The sequence below is a fragment of the Anolis carolinensis genome, chromosome 2 (genome assembly GCF_035594765.1).
Source record: "Anolis carolinensis isolate JA03-04 chromosome 2, rAnoCar3.1.pri, whole genome shotgun sequence".
In the NCBI taxonomy this organism is placed as follows: Eukaryota; Metazoa; Chordata; class Lepidosauria; order Squamata; family Dactyloidae; genus Anolis; species Anolis carolinensis.
This window is the reverse complement of record NC_085842.1, coordinates 206,568,625-206,584,123: the sequence shown is the minus strand read 5'-3', so window position 1 is coordinate 206,584,123 and position 15,499 is coordinate 206,568,625. Positions and strand designations below refer to the sequence as shown.

General features: G+C 44.7%; 1 protein-coding gene across 2 annotated transcripts in view; it reads left to right on the top strand.

The window, feature by feature from the left end:
• The first annotated feature begins 2,498 nt into the window (after positions 1-2,498).
• The window catches only part of col2a1 (collagen type II alpha 1 chain), a 101,227-nt gene continuing 88,226 nt past the window's right edge, over positions 2,499-15,499 (top strand). The window contains exons 1-6 of one of the 2 annotated variants that reach the window (XM_008121207.3): positions 2,499-2,834; positions 9,547-9,753; positions 13,289-13,305; positions 14,924-14,956; positions 15,077-15,109; positions 15,219-15,272. In XM_008121207.3, coding sequence (XP_008119414.1) covers positions 2,741-2,834; positions 9,547-9,753; positions 13,289-13,305; positions 14,924-14,956; positions 15,077-15,109; positions 15,219-15,272 — 438 coding nt within the window. In that variant the 5' untranslated portion in view covers positions 2,499-2,740. The remainder of the gene's footprint in view (positions 2,835-9,546; positions 9,754-13,288; positions 13,306-14,923; positions 14,957-15,076; positions 15,110-15,218; positions 15,273-15,499) is intronic. The other variant, XM_062971583.1, reaches the window with a different exon arrangement.

Below are 15,499 nucleotides of genomic sequence, written 5' to 3'. Positions count from 1 at the left end.
CTACTGAGCAGGGGAAAGACTTCCCCCAAAACTTTCTTGAGAGGCGGGGGGGGGGGGGGGGGGGGCGAAAAGACCGAGGGGTCTCCCAGAAACGGATCATTCTACACTGGCTATTTTCATGCGGGGTTGCCGTGAGTTTTCCGGACTTTATGGCCATGTTCCAGACGCATTTTCTCCTGACGTTTCGCCTACATCTATGGCAAGCATCCTCAGAGGTTGTGAGGTCTGTTGGAAACTAAGCAAGAGAGGTTTATATATCTGTGAAAGGTCCAGGGTGGGAGAAAGAACTCATGTCTGTTTGAGGCGAGTGTGAATGTTGCAATTGGTTAGCTTGATTAGCATTGAATAGCCTTGCAGTTTCAAAGCCTGGCTGCTTCCTGATTCTAGAGGGGTTTTTTTAATATACTGGTAGCCAGATTTTGTTCATTTTCATGGTTTCCTCCTTTCTGTTGAAATTGTCCACATGCTTGTGGATTTCAATTGCTTCTCTGTGTAGCCTGACATGGTGGTTGTTAGAGTGGTGCAGCATTTCTGTCTTCCCAAATAATATGCTGTCCAGGTTTAGTTCATCAAATGCTCTGCTATGGCTCTAAACTCTAAAATCAGGACAGTAAATAAAGAACAACTCTAAGAAAACAGGGGCATTCCAGACAGGAAACAATCAGGACCAGCTAACACTTCCAAACAAAGGATTTCCCCAGCCAGGAATCAGCCAGGCTTTGAAGCTACAAGCTTTTCAATGCTAATCAAGGTGATTAATTGCAACATTCACACCTGCCTCAGGCAGGCAAGAGTTCTTTCTACCATCCTGGACCTTCCACAGATATATAAACCCCACTTGTCTAGTTTCCAACAGACCTCACAACCTCTGAGGATGCGAGACATCAGGAGAGAATGCTTATGGAACATGGCCATACAGCCCGGAAAACTCGCAGCAATCCAGTGATCCCGGCCATGAAAGCCTTCGACAACACTTTCCCCTGTGTTGTCGAAGGCTTTCATGGCCGGGATCACAGGGTTGTTGTATGTATTCCGGGCTGTATGGCCATGTTCCTGAAGTATTCTCTCCTGACGTTTCGCCCACATCTATGGCAGGCATCCTCAGAGGTTGTGAGGTTACAACCTCTGAGGATGCCTGTCATAGATGTGGGCGAAACGTCAGGAGAGAATACTTCTGGAACATGGCCATACAGCCCGGAATACATACAACAACCCCACTTCCCCCAAACTTTCTTTGGGAGGGGGCGGAAGACCAAGGGATCTCCCAGAAACTGCCTTTTTCATGCAGTTTCGAACCGATGTTGAAAAAGACTGCAGTGCGGATGATTCTAGAGGGGATCCTAGAACCAGATGGGGAGGACCCCAAAACCTCACCGAGCACTGATTCGGGCTTTTGAGGGAGTTGGTGTTGCTCAGTATAGATTTTTTTTTTCGTGTCAGGAGCAACTTGAGTCGCTTCTGGAGTGAAAGAATTGACCGTCTGCAAGGACGTTGCCCAGGGGACGCCCGGATGTTTTGATGTTTTGACCATCCTTGTGGGAGGCTTCTCTCATGTCCCCGCATGGAGCTGGAGCTGATAGAGGGAGCTCATCCGCACTCTCCCCGGGTGGGATTCGAACCTGGCAGCTTTCAGGTCAGCAACCCAACCTTCAAGTCACTTAGTCCACTATGCCATCTGGGGGCTCCGTATCTGGCAGCTCAGTATAGAGGAGCCTCCGGTGGCCTAGTGGATAAAAGCCTCGTGACTTGAAGGTTGGGTCCCAGGTTCAAATCCCAAGAGCGGAGTGAGCGCCCGCTGTTGCTCCAGCTTCTGCCAACCTAGCAGTTCGAAAACATGCCAATGTGAGTAGATCAATAGGTACCGCTCCGGCGGGATGGTAAGGGCGCTCCATGCAGTCATGCCGGCCACATGACCTTGGAGGTGTCTACGGACAACGCCGGCTCTTCGGCTTAGAAATGGAGATGAGCACCAACCTCCAGAGTCAGACATGACTGGACTTAACGTCAGGGGAAACCTTTACCTTTTTTTACTGAGTTTAAACAGTGACGAGGAGCTAAGGAGGAAAGAGAAATGAAGAAGCGAGGTCCTTGGTTTGGGTCAAGTCCGCAGCGCCAAAGTCAAACTACTCCGGATTGAGGCAGGTGCGAAAAAGCGCACCAAGTTCTCCCGATCCCAGCCTGGTGGTTCCTTCTTAGGGGCTGGCTTCGAGGAGGGATGGATTGGCCGGGTTTGCTTTGGAAGGATCGCACCGGGAGGGGCTTGGGTGTGGGGAGGAGGAGGAGGAGGGAGATGGGGAAGAGGGGGAAAGGGGGATGTGTTACTTCTTCTGCCCCAATCGCCACCCGTTTGGGCTGCAGGGCTTTCAGGCTCTGGGGCCAGGAGGGAGGGCTCTCTGGCTCTTCGGTGGGCTCAGGTTACAGCTCTTCTGGGGCGGGGGGGGGGGGGCAGGAGGGAGGGATGAATCAAGGCGGGGGGCTGCGACCTGGGCATATACTCGGGCTGCGGGAAGGGAGCCGGGAGCATAAAGCCGCCTGAGCCCCGAGCAAGACAACGGCGGGCAGCGGCTGGGCCTTTGGGGGTGCCTTGGGATCTCCTTCCTCCTCTTCCTCCTGTTTCCGAAGCCAAGGCAGGACCGGCTGCATGAAGGCTCGGTAGCCCCTGGGGAAACTACCACCACCACCACCACTCCTCCTCCTTTTGCCTCGTCCCACTCAGGCCCTGCATGTCTAACATTTAGACATGTTCCGCCGTGTGGATTCAAGGACTGTAGTGCTCCTGGCAGCCGCTCAGGTCGTTTTATTAGCAGTGGTCCAATGTCAGGATGAGGATATACGTAAGTCTGGGGCGCCTTTCTTCCTCCTCCTCCTCCTCTTGATGGGTGGGAAACGAAGAAGAGGAATAAGCAGAAGATCAGGAATGGTTGCAAACCTATCTTGCTTTATAGTGCTTTTTTGGAGTTAGGCTCCTTGGTTTCTCTGTTTCTCTTCTTGCAGCGCTTTCCCATCAAATTTGCCACTCTCCATTAGTCTGTTTTGTTTGAGAAGGCTTTTTTCTATTCTCTCCTTGAGGGGCGAGAGAGAGGTGGACTAATACAGCCCAGCTTTGGCCTTCAGAGGCCCCTTCCACACTGCTGTATAAAATCCACATTGAACTGGATTATATGGCAGGGTAGACTCAGATAATCCAGTTCAAAGCAGATATTGTAGATCATCTGCCTTGATGTTCTGAGATATATGGTTGTGTGGAAGGGCCCTGTGGCTGGATCTACACTGCAGCATAAAATCCAGATTCTCTGCCTTGAACTGGATTATATGGCAGTGTAGACCCATATAATTCAGTTTAAAGCAGATATTGTGGATTATCAGCTTTACTATTCTGGGTTATATGGCTTGTGGAAGGGCTCTGTGGCTGCATCTACACCGCCACATAATATTCAGATTCTCTGCCTTGAACTGGATTATATGGCAGTGTGGACTCAGATAATCCAGTTCAAAGCAGACATTGTGAAAAGAGTATTATCTGCCTTGATATTCTGGGTTATATGGCTGTGTGGAAGGGCTCTGTTTCTGAATCTATACTGCCAGATGAAATCCAGATTCTCTGCCTTGAACTGGATTATATGGCAGTGTGGACTCAGATAATCCAGTTCAAAGCAGACATTGTGAAAGGAGTATTATCTGCCTTGATATACTGGGTTATATGGCTGTGTGGAAGGGCCCTGTTTCTGGATCTATACTGCCACATGAAATCCAGATTCTCTGCCTTGAACTGGATTATATGGCAGTGTGGACTCAGATAACCCAGTTCAAAGCAGATAACGTTTATTATCTGCTTTGATAATCTGGATTATATGGCAGTGTAGAAATGACTTTTGGTTCCTTGAGGAAAGACTAGAATAAAAATCCCATGTCATAAGTGTTACCAAATAATAAATATTTTAAAGTATTGCCCAACAATATTAAAAGTAATAGACCAGCAGCACTGCAGAGCCCCTTCACACAGCCATATAACCCAGAATATTGAGGCAGAAAATCTACAATATCTGCTTTGAACTGGATTATCTGAGTACACACTGCCATTTAATCTAGCTCAATGTGGATTTTATTCCGCTCTGTGGGTGAAGAGGGGCTAAACCACTCCAAGGTTTCCCAGGAAAGTTCTTTTATTATTATTTTTTTCTGGGGCAAAGAGAAAACAAAACATACTAAAGAGAAAGGAAGGGATGAAATAACACTCCCGGTTTGTGGTAGCAGTGAAAGAGTTAATGGAGTGGAATGGGGGGTGTTCAAAAGGGGAACCAGACAAAAGGGTGCATTCCCCAGTGCAGACAAGGAAGACTGGTTTGACTTTCAAGACAAATTACAAAAGGAGATCTTTGTGCACACAATCTTTCCCAGTGCTGTTGGAGATGTGGAGTAAGGTGCAGATGGAGATCTCTTGGGAATGTGATAGCAAACAGGTCTTTTGTTGTTGTTGCTGCTGCTGCTGCTTGAAGGAGCAGAAGGGAGCATTTCCCCCGACCCAAGAGGCCGTCTGAGGGGTGCAAAGCATTCCAGAGGCACATCAGTCCATTTGTTGTTCTCTCTATTCACCCTTCCCATGCGCTCTTACACACTGAAACCAAGGCTCGTTGGGGGAAAACCTTCTAAACAGAGTAGTGAGCAATATCTTAATTTCTTGACTGTCCCAAAAGGGGGGGGAAATAATTCACTGAATGAAAATTTTGCCACCAATAATTACTAAATTTGATACAAAAAAGAGAGGCAAGTGTATAGCAAGCCTGTCCCTTCCCTCTGGCCAGAAGTTTTTGTTGTCTGGGATATTATTCAGGGATGGAAACTTTATTAGGTAGAAAGAGCAGAGTGGCTTTTTGGGTGTTTTCTCTCTCTTCACTCCTTCGGGCAGGTTTCCTATTCCTTGAATTCCATCTCTGCCTCCATATGCTCCAGACTGTAAATCAATTGCTGGGAAGGGAGCTTGAAAATAGGATGCGAGTGGGGGAGGCCTGATCACAAGCCATGCTGCTCTCTCTTGGCTCAAAATTCCAGGGAAAAGGGAGCTGAATTCCTTTCATTCATCTGCAGGAATCTCTGCCGCTGGATTTCTCAGAGCAAGTGACCGAAGGGGCCTTGCATTCGGTATGGCTCAGGGATAGCACCCAGGGGAAATAGGCCCAGCGGGTGTTTCCAGATGGAAATCCCTTACTGCTTCTAGTCAGAAGACACTGGGCAGCTCTTCCATTTTTGTGTAGTTGAAGGCTTTCATGACCAGAATCACTGAGTTTTCCGCACTCTATGGCCATGTTCCAGAAGCATTCTTTTCTGACATTTCACCCACATATATGGCAGGCATCCTCAGAGGTTGTGAGGTCTGTTGGAAGCTAAGCAAATAGGGTTAATTCATGTGGAATTTCAAGGTGGGAGAAAGAACTCTTTTCTGTTTGAGGCAAGTGCGAATGTTGCAATTGGTCACCTTGATTAGCATTGAATAGCCTTTCTGTTTCAAGGTCTGGCTGCTTACTGCCTGAGGGAATCCTTTGTTGGGGGTGTTAGCTGATTGATTGATTCGTGTCTGGAATTCTTCAGTTTTCTCTAAAATCAGGACAGAAAATAAAGAACACCACTCAGAAAACAGAGGAATTCCAGACATGAGTCAATCAGGGCCAGCTAATACTCCCAACAAAGGATCCCCCAGGCAGTAAGCAGCCACTCTGAAGCTGAAAGACTAATCAAGGTAGCCAATTGCAACATTCATGCCTGCCTCAAACAGAAAACAGATATTTCTCCCACCCTGGACATTCCACAGATATATAAACCCTACTCTACACAGATATATATATTCTTTCCTTTCCTTACTTAGTTTATCCATACCTCACAACCTCTGAGGATGCCTGCCATAGATGTGGGCGAAACGCCAGGAGAGAATGCTTCTGGAACATGGCCACACAGCCCGAAAGACATAAAACAACCCTGTGATCCCGGCCATGAAAGCCTTCGACAACACATTAAACCCTTTTGTTTCCAACAGACCTCACAACGTGTTGTCAAAAGCTTTCATGGCCGGGATCACAGGGTTGTTGTATGTTTTCCGGGCTGTATGGCCATGTTCTAGAAGTATTCTCTCCTGACATTTCACCCACATCTATGGCAGGCATCCTCAGAGGTTGTAACCTCACAACCTCTGAGGATGCCTGCCATAGATGTGGGCGAAACGTCAGGAGATAATACTTCTAGAACATGGCCATACGGCCCGGAAAACATACAACAACCCTCAGACCTCACAACCTCTGAGGATGCCTGCCCTAGATGCAGGCAAAATGTCAGAAAAGAATGCTTCTGGAACATGGTCATACAGCCCAAAAAACCCAGAGCAACCCATCTCTTCCATCTTTTTCTTCCCTGAATGAATTTGGAGTGGTAAGAAAGAAAAAAAGAGGAGGTTGTATTAGGAAACCTTAGGAGTGAGGGTTAAAAGTGGTAAATGATGACCTCTGAATCCCCCCATACAATCCTCTGAACAAGGAGGAATAATTGCATGCCTACACATTCACACATTTCTCAGTGGGAAGCAAGCTAGAAACTTCAGAAATGCCAGAGTGAAAACTAGAGAGAGCTCTTGTACCTTTCATGGTTTTGTTGAAGAGGGAATTTCAACAGGTGTTGTTTGTATCCTGGTGGTGTGACAAAAAGTCCATAATGAAATCTCCTTGTCTACACAACCATTCAAAGTACAGGAGCCATCTCCAGTTTCCACTCTGAAAACCCTATATGTGCTTTGTGATGCCCACCTCTAGCCAGGTCCCTTTCTATCTCTTTTTTAAAAAAAAGACTTTGCCCAGTTGCATATCAGTATTATTGCACACCATCCCTGTTTTATGCAGCCTTTCACATGATTGTCTATTGCAATTTGTTCTGAAACACTGCATCCTTGGACTTCAGAGGTGTATGGCATGGAAGTGTGAGAGTGTGCGGCTGAGAGTTTATCACCACCTTCATTACTGTGAATAACTCTTTAAGACATCATTTTGAATTCTTTTTAGCCAGAGAGAGAGACACATACATTGGCATCTACTGCAGCTTTCCAGTGACTCTCATCCTAATGCATCTTTGGGGAGTCTTGTCTTTTATGTCTTTTTTTTTTTCAAAGGAAAAAGTGTTCTCCCAGGTCAGGGATTGAGCTCAAGTCCTGCTCTATGAGTGTTTGTTTGCATTTGGCAGCAATAGCTTCCAGATGCTGAAATGCTGCCCATATTTATTTAAACTAGTCCCTAACAGAGCCATGTGAATTGCGCTCTGTGTGCACTCGAAAAAAGGCCCATTCATGAGTGGATGGGTCCCTTGGGCTCCCACAGGCTCCCCTGCCCCTCTGCACAATGGCCCCCCTGTCATATTGCTGATGCTGTCAAGGCTTCCAAGGACGTTTTTTGAAAAAGAAAGTGGGGGGAGCGTGTGCCAAAGGGGCACCATTTTAATGGTTTTCTCCTGACCCCTTCTCCACCAAGAATCATTCCTATTTAACAGTAATAATAGGAGACAAACATTGTCAGCTCTCCCGATTAGAGCACCAAAGTCTGTTTACTTTCTCCTGCTTTCTAGTTCTAACCCATCCACCCTCACATAGAGGAAGAAGGTTCACTGAGCTGCCCTTGGTTTGATTTGCAACCCTTGTTTAAAAAATAGGGGGACAGCACCCTACCTTTTGACTCACATATCAGAGTGAGAAATGAGTGCAAAGTGGTTGGGAGAGTTAAGGTGCATTTGCACCATAGAATTACTGCAGTTTGACACTGCTTAATGGCCATGGCCCAATGCTATGGGATTCTGGGGAGTTGTAGTTTGTTGAGGCACCAAATACGTTTAAATAACTTTAACTCCCTTGATTCCACAGCATTTAGCCATAGACGTGGTGTCAAACTGCACCCATTCTATAGTGTAGATGCACCTTTAGGGAGGATATTAGTCCTCATAATTCCCAGTCAGTTCTGATAACTGGTTAGAAAATACAAGGTGGATCAACAATGTGCCCTCTGTTTTGGCATTTTCAAGAAGTGGCTTTTATGGGCTGGAATTTTTAACACAAGTGCTTCCAGTTCAGTCCAGTGACATGAATGTAAGAGGAGATGCGTGTCCTTCAGGGGTCTTTGTGGAGAGAGGGTGAACCACCAGAGAAGGTGCTCAAATCAAAGTTTGCTGAAGGGATTGTGCAGCAGTACTTGGTTTCTCCAAGTCAACCTTTTTTTGCTTTTGAGGTTAACAATGGCAAGGAAGGTCTATGACGCTGTGACCCAAGAAGGGCCTAAAATTGCTAGATGCTCAGAAAATGATGTGCCTGAAACAAAGTGATGCGGTTGGCAACATGTGTTTTGTTGTAACAGACCCATACCAACAATGAGTGGCTCTATACCACTTTAGCTGCCACAGTTCAATACTATAGGATCCTGGATTTGTAGTCTGGTGAAGCACCAGCTTTCTTTGGCACAGAACCTTAAAAAATAACCCATGATTCCATTGCATTGTGCCACAGTAGCTAAAGTGGTGACAAATTGGATTCATCCTACAATGCACCCTATACTACTGAGAGCTGCAGTGGTGCAATGGCTTAAACCCTTGTGGCGAGCTCCCATCTGTCAGCTCTAGCTTGCAGAGACATAAAAGAAGCCTCCCAGCAAACTCATCTGGGCGTCCCCTGGGTAACGTCTCTGCAGACGGCCTATTCTCTCACACCAGAAGCGATTTGCAGTATGTTCTCAAGTCACTTCTGACACAATTTTTAAAAACCCTATGCTATTCAGTAACAAACTTGTTCTTAACTCACAAATAACTAAGATTGCCAGAGTGAATACTGAAAAGGACTGATATACTTTGTGAAGGAGAGGGAATTTCAGCAGGTGATGATTGATCCCCAGTTGCATGACAAACAACACCTTCTGAAATTCCTTCTTCCATACGACCATCAAACACACAGGCAGAATGCCCAGTTTTTCTACCTGGCAACCTTAAGTGATACCTTATACCTTACCTCACTGTAGAACTTACCTTAAAGTTCTAACCATTGCCTCACAAGAAGGTATTTACTCCATCCTTTACTTTAGAAGTTTAGTTTGGAGACGAAACTGAGCCAGAGTGTACAAGAATGTATTGTGTGCCCAGATTCATAATGAAAAGGCCATTTCGAGCCTCCATGACATCCCTTTGCCTCATTATCATGAAACTTGAGAAGGGTTCTGTGTTCGAGGTGGGGGAGAGGAGAGAACAGTTAACTAAAGGCCTTTTCATTCTGCTTGTGGATGACAATTTGCCAAAAATATCCTCATAACTTCGAGAAAAACAGAGAGGTGTTCTTGGACGAAGCCTGCCTGTGGTAAGAGGGGTGTGTGTATGTGTGTGTGTGTGTCCATCTTTGGGTACTTATTATACAGGATTGCTGTAACCAGTGCTGCTGTTATGACCCTGTTTCTTTCTCTCTCCCCCTCTTCTGGCTTTTTTTTTTTTTTGCTTCCTTTTATTCCCCACCGTTCTTCCCTTCCCCTTGCCCTTCCGGCACAGAGGAGGCAGGCAACTGTGTGCAGGATGGGCAGAGGTATAGTGATAAAGATGTATGGAAACCCGAACCCTGCCGGATTTGTGTCTGTGATACTGGGACGGTCCTCTGCGATGACATACTCTGCGAAGAAATGAGAGATTGTCCCAACCCCGAGATCCCCTTCGGAGAATGTTGCCCCATCTGTCCAACTGACCAGCCTACCACCAGTGGTCGTAATTTATTTATTTCCTTTCTATATAAATAAATTACTTGGGAGTTAACAGTCGCGGGGTTGGAGGACGGCAAGGAGGAATGAGATCCATGGATGCAAAATGCTGGACCTGTGGCATCCATGGAAAGGCTGTTGCTAGGAAAGGCTACTTCTCATGATTAATGAAACTGGGTGGTTGCAGAAAAGTGCAAAGTAACATCTTCACTGAGCCAGGGATAAACAGTATAAGGAGAGCAGAGGGGCAGCATTATTGAGGTGCCATTAACATATCTTGGCTTTACAAAGCAGTCTGAAAAATGGGACTTTAACTAGTTACACAAGTATTAGCCTTTTAGGGGTACATTGATGGCCTGAAAGAAAAAAAAGCAGCCATTATTTGTGGGGCAAGGGGATCCCTGTGTTTGGTCAAGAAGGATTTTTTTGCTTGCCCAGGTAATCTGGCAAGTGACAATTCATGAATCTGATCTCCGTTAATTACCCAGATATAGTAAATACAACCCCTTAATCAAGTTTTTTTGTGCCCTTTTATCACCACTGTCCAATCATGTCCTAGTATTTTTTTCTTAAACTGCGGAAATGAGCAGAGATTTCACAGTGCTAAGTATACGTTGCTGTGAATTTCCTCTCTGTGCAGCATGTAACTGTGATTTCTCTGTCAGAAATTATAGGGTGAGCTGGATAAGAGCAGTTCATTTACAGCCCTCTTGAGACTGAAAGGCTTAATTAAATCTTAATCAAATTGCAAAACCTTTCCTTGTAAAGGGCTCTTTTAAGGATGAGTGGCCCCATTCTAAACAATTAGATGAAAATAAAGTTTCACTGAAATCAGTGGAACATGCCCAAATGTGTGCAGATTGCAGCCACTGGCTGCCAGCCGGAAAACATTTAGTGATCCATAAGAATATATTAAAATGTTCAGAGTTCCCCAACACCTATTTCCAGAATAGCACACCTGAATTTAATAGCATTGAAGGAACTAGTCAGTTCCTTAAATTCCATTAATATCAGTGTGTTTTGAGCATGCTTTACCTTTTCTGGGTTGCCCCCAGATTTCACAAGGTTTGAGTACATGCAGTCCCCAAGTTACAAACATCTGATTTACAAACAACTAATAGGTAAGAACAGGGGGTGAGACAACAGGAAGCGAAAGAAATCTACTCACAGGAAGGGAAATTTCCTCCTGAAATAGTTATCATGGGGGAAAGGTATCTCCACTGAAGCTTTCTCAGCAATCCTTGCTTCCTTCCATAACAAGCCAAATTTTTCAAAATCCAATGGTCCCAGGGACAGAAAGTGAGGTGAAATCTTTTGAATGGGCACCACAGGGGTGTTAACCATTTCCTACGCTAACCAAAGCATGTATGTGTGTGTGTGTGTGTACACACACACACACACACATATATTTGGGACCCCTCGGTGGTGCAGTGGGTTAAACCGCTGAGCTACTGAACTTGCTGACCAAAAGGTTGGCAGTTCGAATCCGGGAAGCAGGGTGAGCTCACACTGTTAGCCGCAGCTTCTGCCAACCTATCAGTTCGAAAACATGCAAATGTGAGTAGATCAATAGGTACTGTTCTGGCGGGAAGGTAATGGCACTCCATGCAGTCATGTTGGCCACAGTACCTTAGAGATGTCTACAGACAACGCCGGCTCTTTGGCTTAGAAATGGAGATGAGCATCAACCCTGAGTCGGACACAACTAGACTAAATGTCAGGGGAAAACCTTTACCTTTACTATGTATTTGGCTGGAGTTTACACTTCAAAATATACCTATTCCAACTTACATACAAATTCAACTTAATAACAAATCTAATGAACCTATCTTGTTCATAACTTGGGGACTGCCTGTAGTGTCTTCACAATACAAAGATGTGAAAAAACCTTCAAACTGTAGGGTAGAAGGGTGGAATCTCCAGTTTTTGAAAAGTTGTTCTTAGAATTGCAACTCCCAATGCCCCACGCTTTCTAGGAAATTCTGGGGTTCCTACTTCCAAAAAGTAATTTCTTCAAGATGTGGAAATTGGTGGCCCTCTATATGTTGCTGCCCAGTAAGGAAGCTTGAGGAGCTTCTTCATAATAAACTAATTCAACATCTGGTTGACCACTGGTTCACCTCTCCATATGTAGGTTTTGGGTGGTGATGATATTGAAAGTACTCTCCTTTTTGGTCAACTCACTCATAGTAAAATTGCATAAGATTTTGGCAGAAAATATCTTGCGTTCCCTCTATTTATAAAGGCCTTTGACATTAAGAGTTTCTCAACAAACCTCTCTGAACCAAGAAGTTAAAATTTGGTCTTGAGAGAACATGACACCAGGCCTTGCTTTCATATATGAGATATTTGGGAAGATTAATATGGTTCCCTGCTTCCCAAACCATTGCCCAGAGGAAGATGTTACACAAAAGGTTTGAAGAGTTCAGGCCAAGGGTGTAAGGAAGGCATCCAACATTCATTCAAGTTCTTGCTTCTTGGTAACACTGTATTGGCCTTTTTAGTTCAAGCCCAGGAATTGTGTTACAATTAGACGAAGTGGCCTTTTAAAACTCTTTAACCTATTCTGGCTGCCTTTGAGGCTTCTGAGATTGTTTTATATATATATATATATATATATATATATATATATATATATATATATACATACAATGAAACCATGGGGATGCCAGAATGAGTAAAGGGTTGAGACTTGCAAATGTTTATCATGATTCTGTGCATGTTTGTATGCTCTAATGCTGAATGTGGCTTTTAACCTCTGTGTTTTGTGTCATGCTTACCTTAAAACATCCCCTAAAGCTGCTTCTTCCTGTATGCAGTTATGGTGCTTAACAGATGGATCTAGCAATGTCTGATTGGCCCCATGTCCAACTGAGTTGTGGCTTAAATGGGGGCCAATTTATAAAACTTTAAGACTTAAATCAGTAGTCCATCCAACTCGGCCTTTGGGACTTGCAGCCTAATCCTATAAAGGCTTCTTTGGAAGCAAGTCCCCTTGAGTTTCATAGGACTTAGTTCCAAGTACATGTGCATAGGAGTCCAGTCTTAGGCATATGTACCTGTACACAGGATTGCAACCCAAAATATGAACTGATGCTATGATAAACAGAGCAGGAATTCCTGTGGGACAGAATGGAATTAAACCGACAAGCCTGCTGCAGTATGGCTTTAGACCTGCTATGGATGGCTTGGCTTGGAATGATAACACGGTGCTTCCCTGCTTTTATCTCTTTGCATGGGGCCTTTTGCTTCCCCATGCAGGTAAAAATTCTCTTGGGGCAGCAGCATCTCCGAACACAGCAGTGAGTCTTAGCTCAGGAAAACAAAGCTTCTTCTCATTACCAACATCTGGTCATTGTTTCTTCCTTGTCTTCCTATCCCGCTCCCCCTGTCTTGTCCGTGTGTTCCTTATTGTGTTGTGTGTTCCTGATTGTGTGAACAAGTAAAGGTATTTGTATTCTGCAATGCTCATATCATTTACTTGCAATGGAATCCTGACACTATCTTTCTCTCCCCTCTTCCTCCCTTGTTCTTAACAGGGCAACCTGGACCCAAGGTGAGCCAACTGAATGCTGCTAATAACCACTGTTTTATGTTATTGCCTTTCTAAGTCTACCAGCTTTGTTAGATGCACACTCTTTTAGGCCATTGGTTCCCAAACTTTGGTTGTCCAGTTGGACATTAGCTCCAGAATGCCTGACTGTTGACAAATATGTCTAGGCCTTCTGGGATGTAAAGTCTAAGGCTACATATACACTGTAGAATTAATGCAGTTTAATACCTCTTTAACTGTCATGGCTCAATACTATAGAACAATGGTTCCCAACCTTTGGGCCTCCAAGTGTGTTCGCCTACAACTCCCAGAAATCCCAGCCAGCATACCAGCTGTTAAGAACTGTGGGAGCTGAAGTCCAAGATACCTGGAGACCCAAAGATTGGGAACCTGCTATAGAATCATGGCAGTTGTAGTTTGGTGAGGCACCAACATTCCTTGATAACTTGCAAAAGCTCCCATGATTCAATAGCATTGAGTCTTGGCAGTTTAAATGGTGCCAAACGGCATTAATTCTACAGTGTAAATGGAATCCAAAATACCTGGAGGGTCAGAGTCTGAGAAACACCAGCCTTGGCCTTTTAGCAACAAAATACCTTGGAGACTTGCTTATTTCTGTTTTGTTTTTACTCCACCTTGGAATATCTGCCTTGAAAAAGTTGGAAAATAAGAGTCAACATTAGCGTGGACTTAGGAGCCCCCGGTGGCAGAATGGGTTAAACCCTTGTGCCAGCAGGACTGCTGACCGAAAGGTCAGAGGTTTGAATCCGGGGAGATCCCATCTGCCAGCTCCAGCCTCCCACAGGATGGTAAAACATCAAACATCTGGGCGTCCCCTGGGCAACGTCCTTACAGACAGCCAATTCTCTCACACCAGAAACAACTTGCAGTTTCTCAAGTCGCTCCTAACACTCACAGAAAAAAGCATGGTCTTATTACTTAGGACCCCTTCCACACAGCTGAATAAAACTTTCTGCTTTGAACTGGAGTATATGGCAGTGTGGACTTAGATAACCCAGTTCAAAGCAGATATTGTGGAATTTTCTGCCTTGATATTCTCGGTTGTATGGTTGTGTGGAAGGGCCCTGAGTTACCACTGCAACTCCTAAGGCTTTATAGGATGGTTTTTGTCAATCAAGAGGCCTTTAAAGGCACAGGAGCAGGGCAGATGGCAGCTCTACTAGCCTTTGGCTACCCATACTTCTAATTTTCAGATTCTTGCGAAAACAAGAACAAGAGGAGAACACATTTGTAAGAGTTAATGGAGCTACTGCAACAGATAGTTCCAGCGTTGTAGAATTGAGCTGTCTCTTGGGTGTGAAATTTGAACAGCATCCTCATTCCAGGCCTAATGAAAAAGCTGAAACATTGGCTTAATGTAAGACCAATGAATGCTTCCATTGACATCAATAAGACTATTCATGTTTTAGGTTGAGGTTATGCATTCCAGTTTTGCAAAATCAGGACTGGAATGCTTCCTACCTTTTCAAGTATCCTTCCCTCTAAGCACGGTATTTAAGCAGTGACTCTAAATAGAGGTTAATGTTATGTTAGTATATCTGCACAGACTTCCTTAGCTTTGGTGTCTTTTTTGAAACTCTGTACATTTTGTATTTTGCAGGGACAAAAAGGAGAACCTGGCGATATTAAAGATGTAAGTCTCAAGTGTGCCGCCCTCCTCTATCTTCTATAACCATTGAAAGCTAGCAATACACAGTGTGCTTCCAATTCAACATACTTAATGTGTACTTTTCATCTTCTCTTTCTTCTCCAGGTTGTAGGACCAAGAGGCCCCCTTGGACCACAGGTAAGAAACAAGCTCCCTCTGCCTCACATTATTTAAATAATTTGAAGAAGAATCTTTACCAAACCATTTGTGGATATTTAACTGGGTCCTCTGTCATTACCTGCTGCAGGGACCTTCCGGTGAACAAGGACCAAGAGGAGAACGTGGTGATAAAGGAGAAAAAGTAAGAGGAGCTTTCCTTTTTGCCCCCACTCACATGTACTCATTCGCATTCTATCCACAGGATTAAAGCTGCACTCCTGTGCTTGTTTACTTAGCAGTAAGGCCTACTGAACACAACAGGATGTAACTTCTGAATAAACATGCATATAGAGTCACATGAACTGAGTCTATCAGGCTATCGTCCTCCTCACCATCTCTTTAAGGCAGATCCTTTAGATGACTTACAGA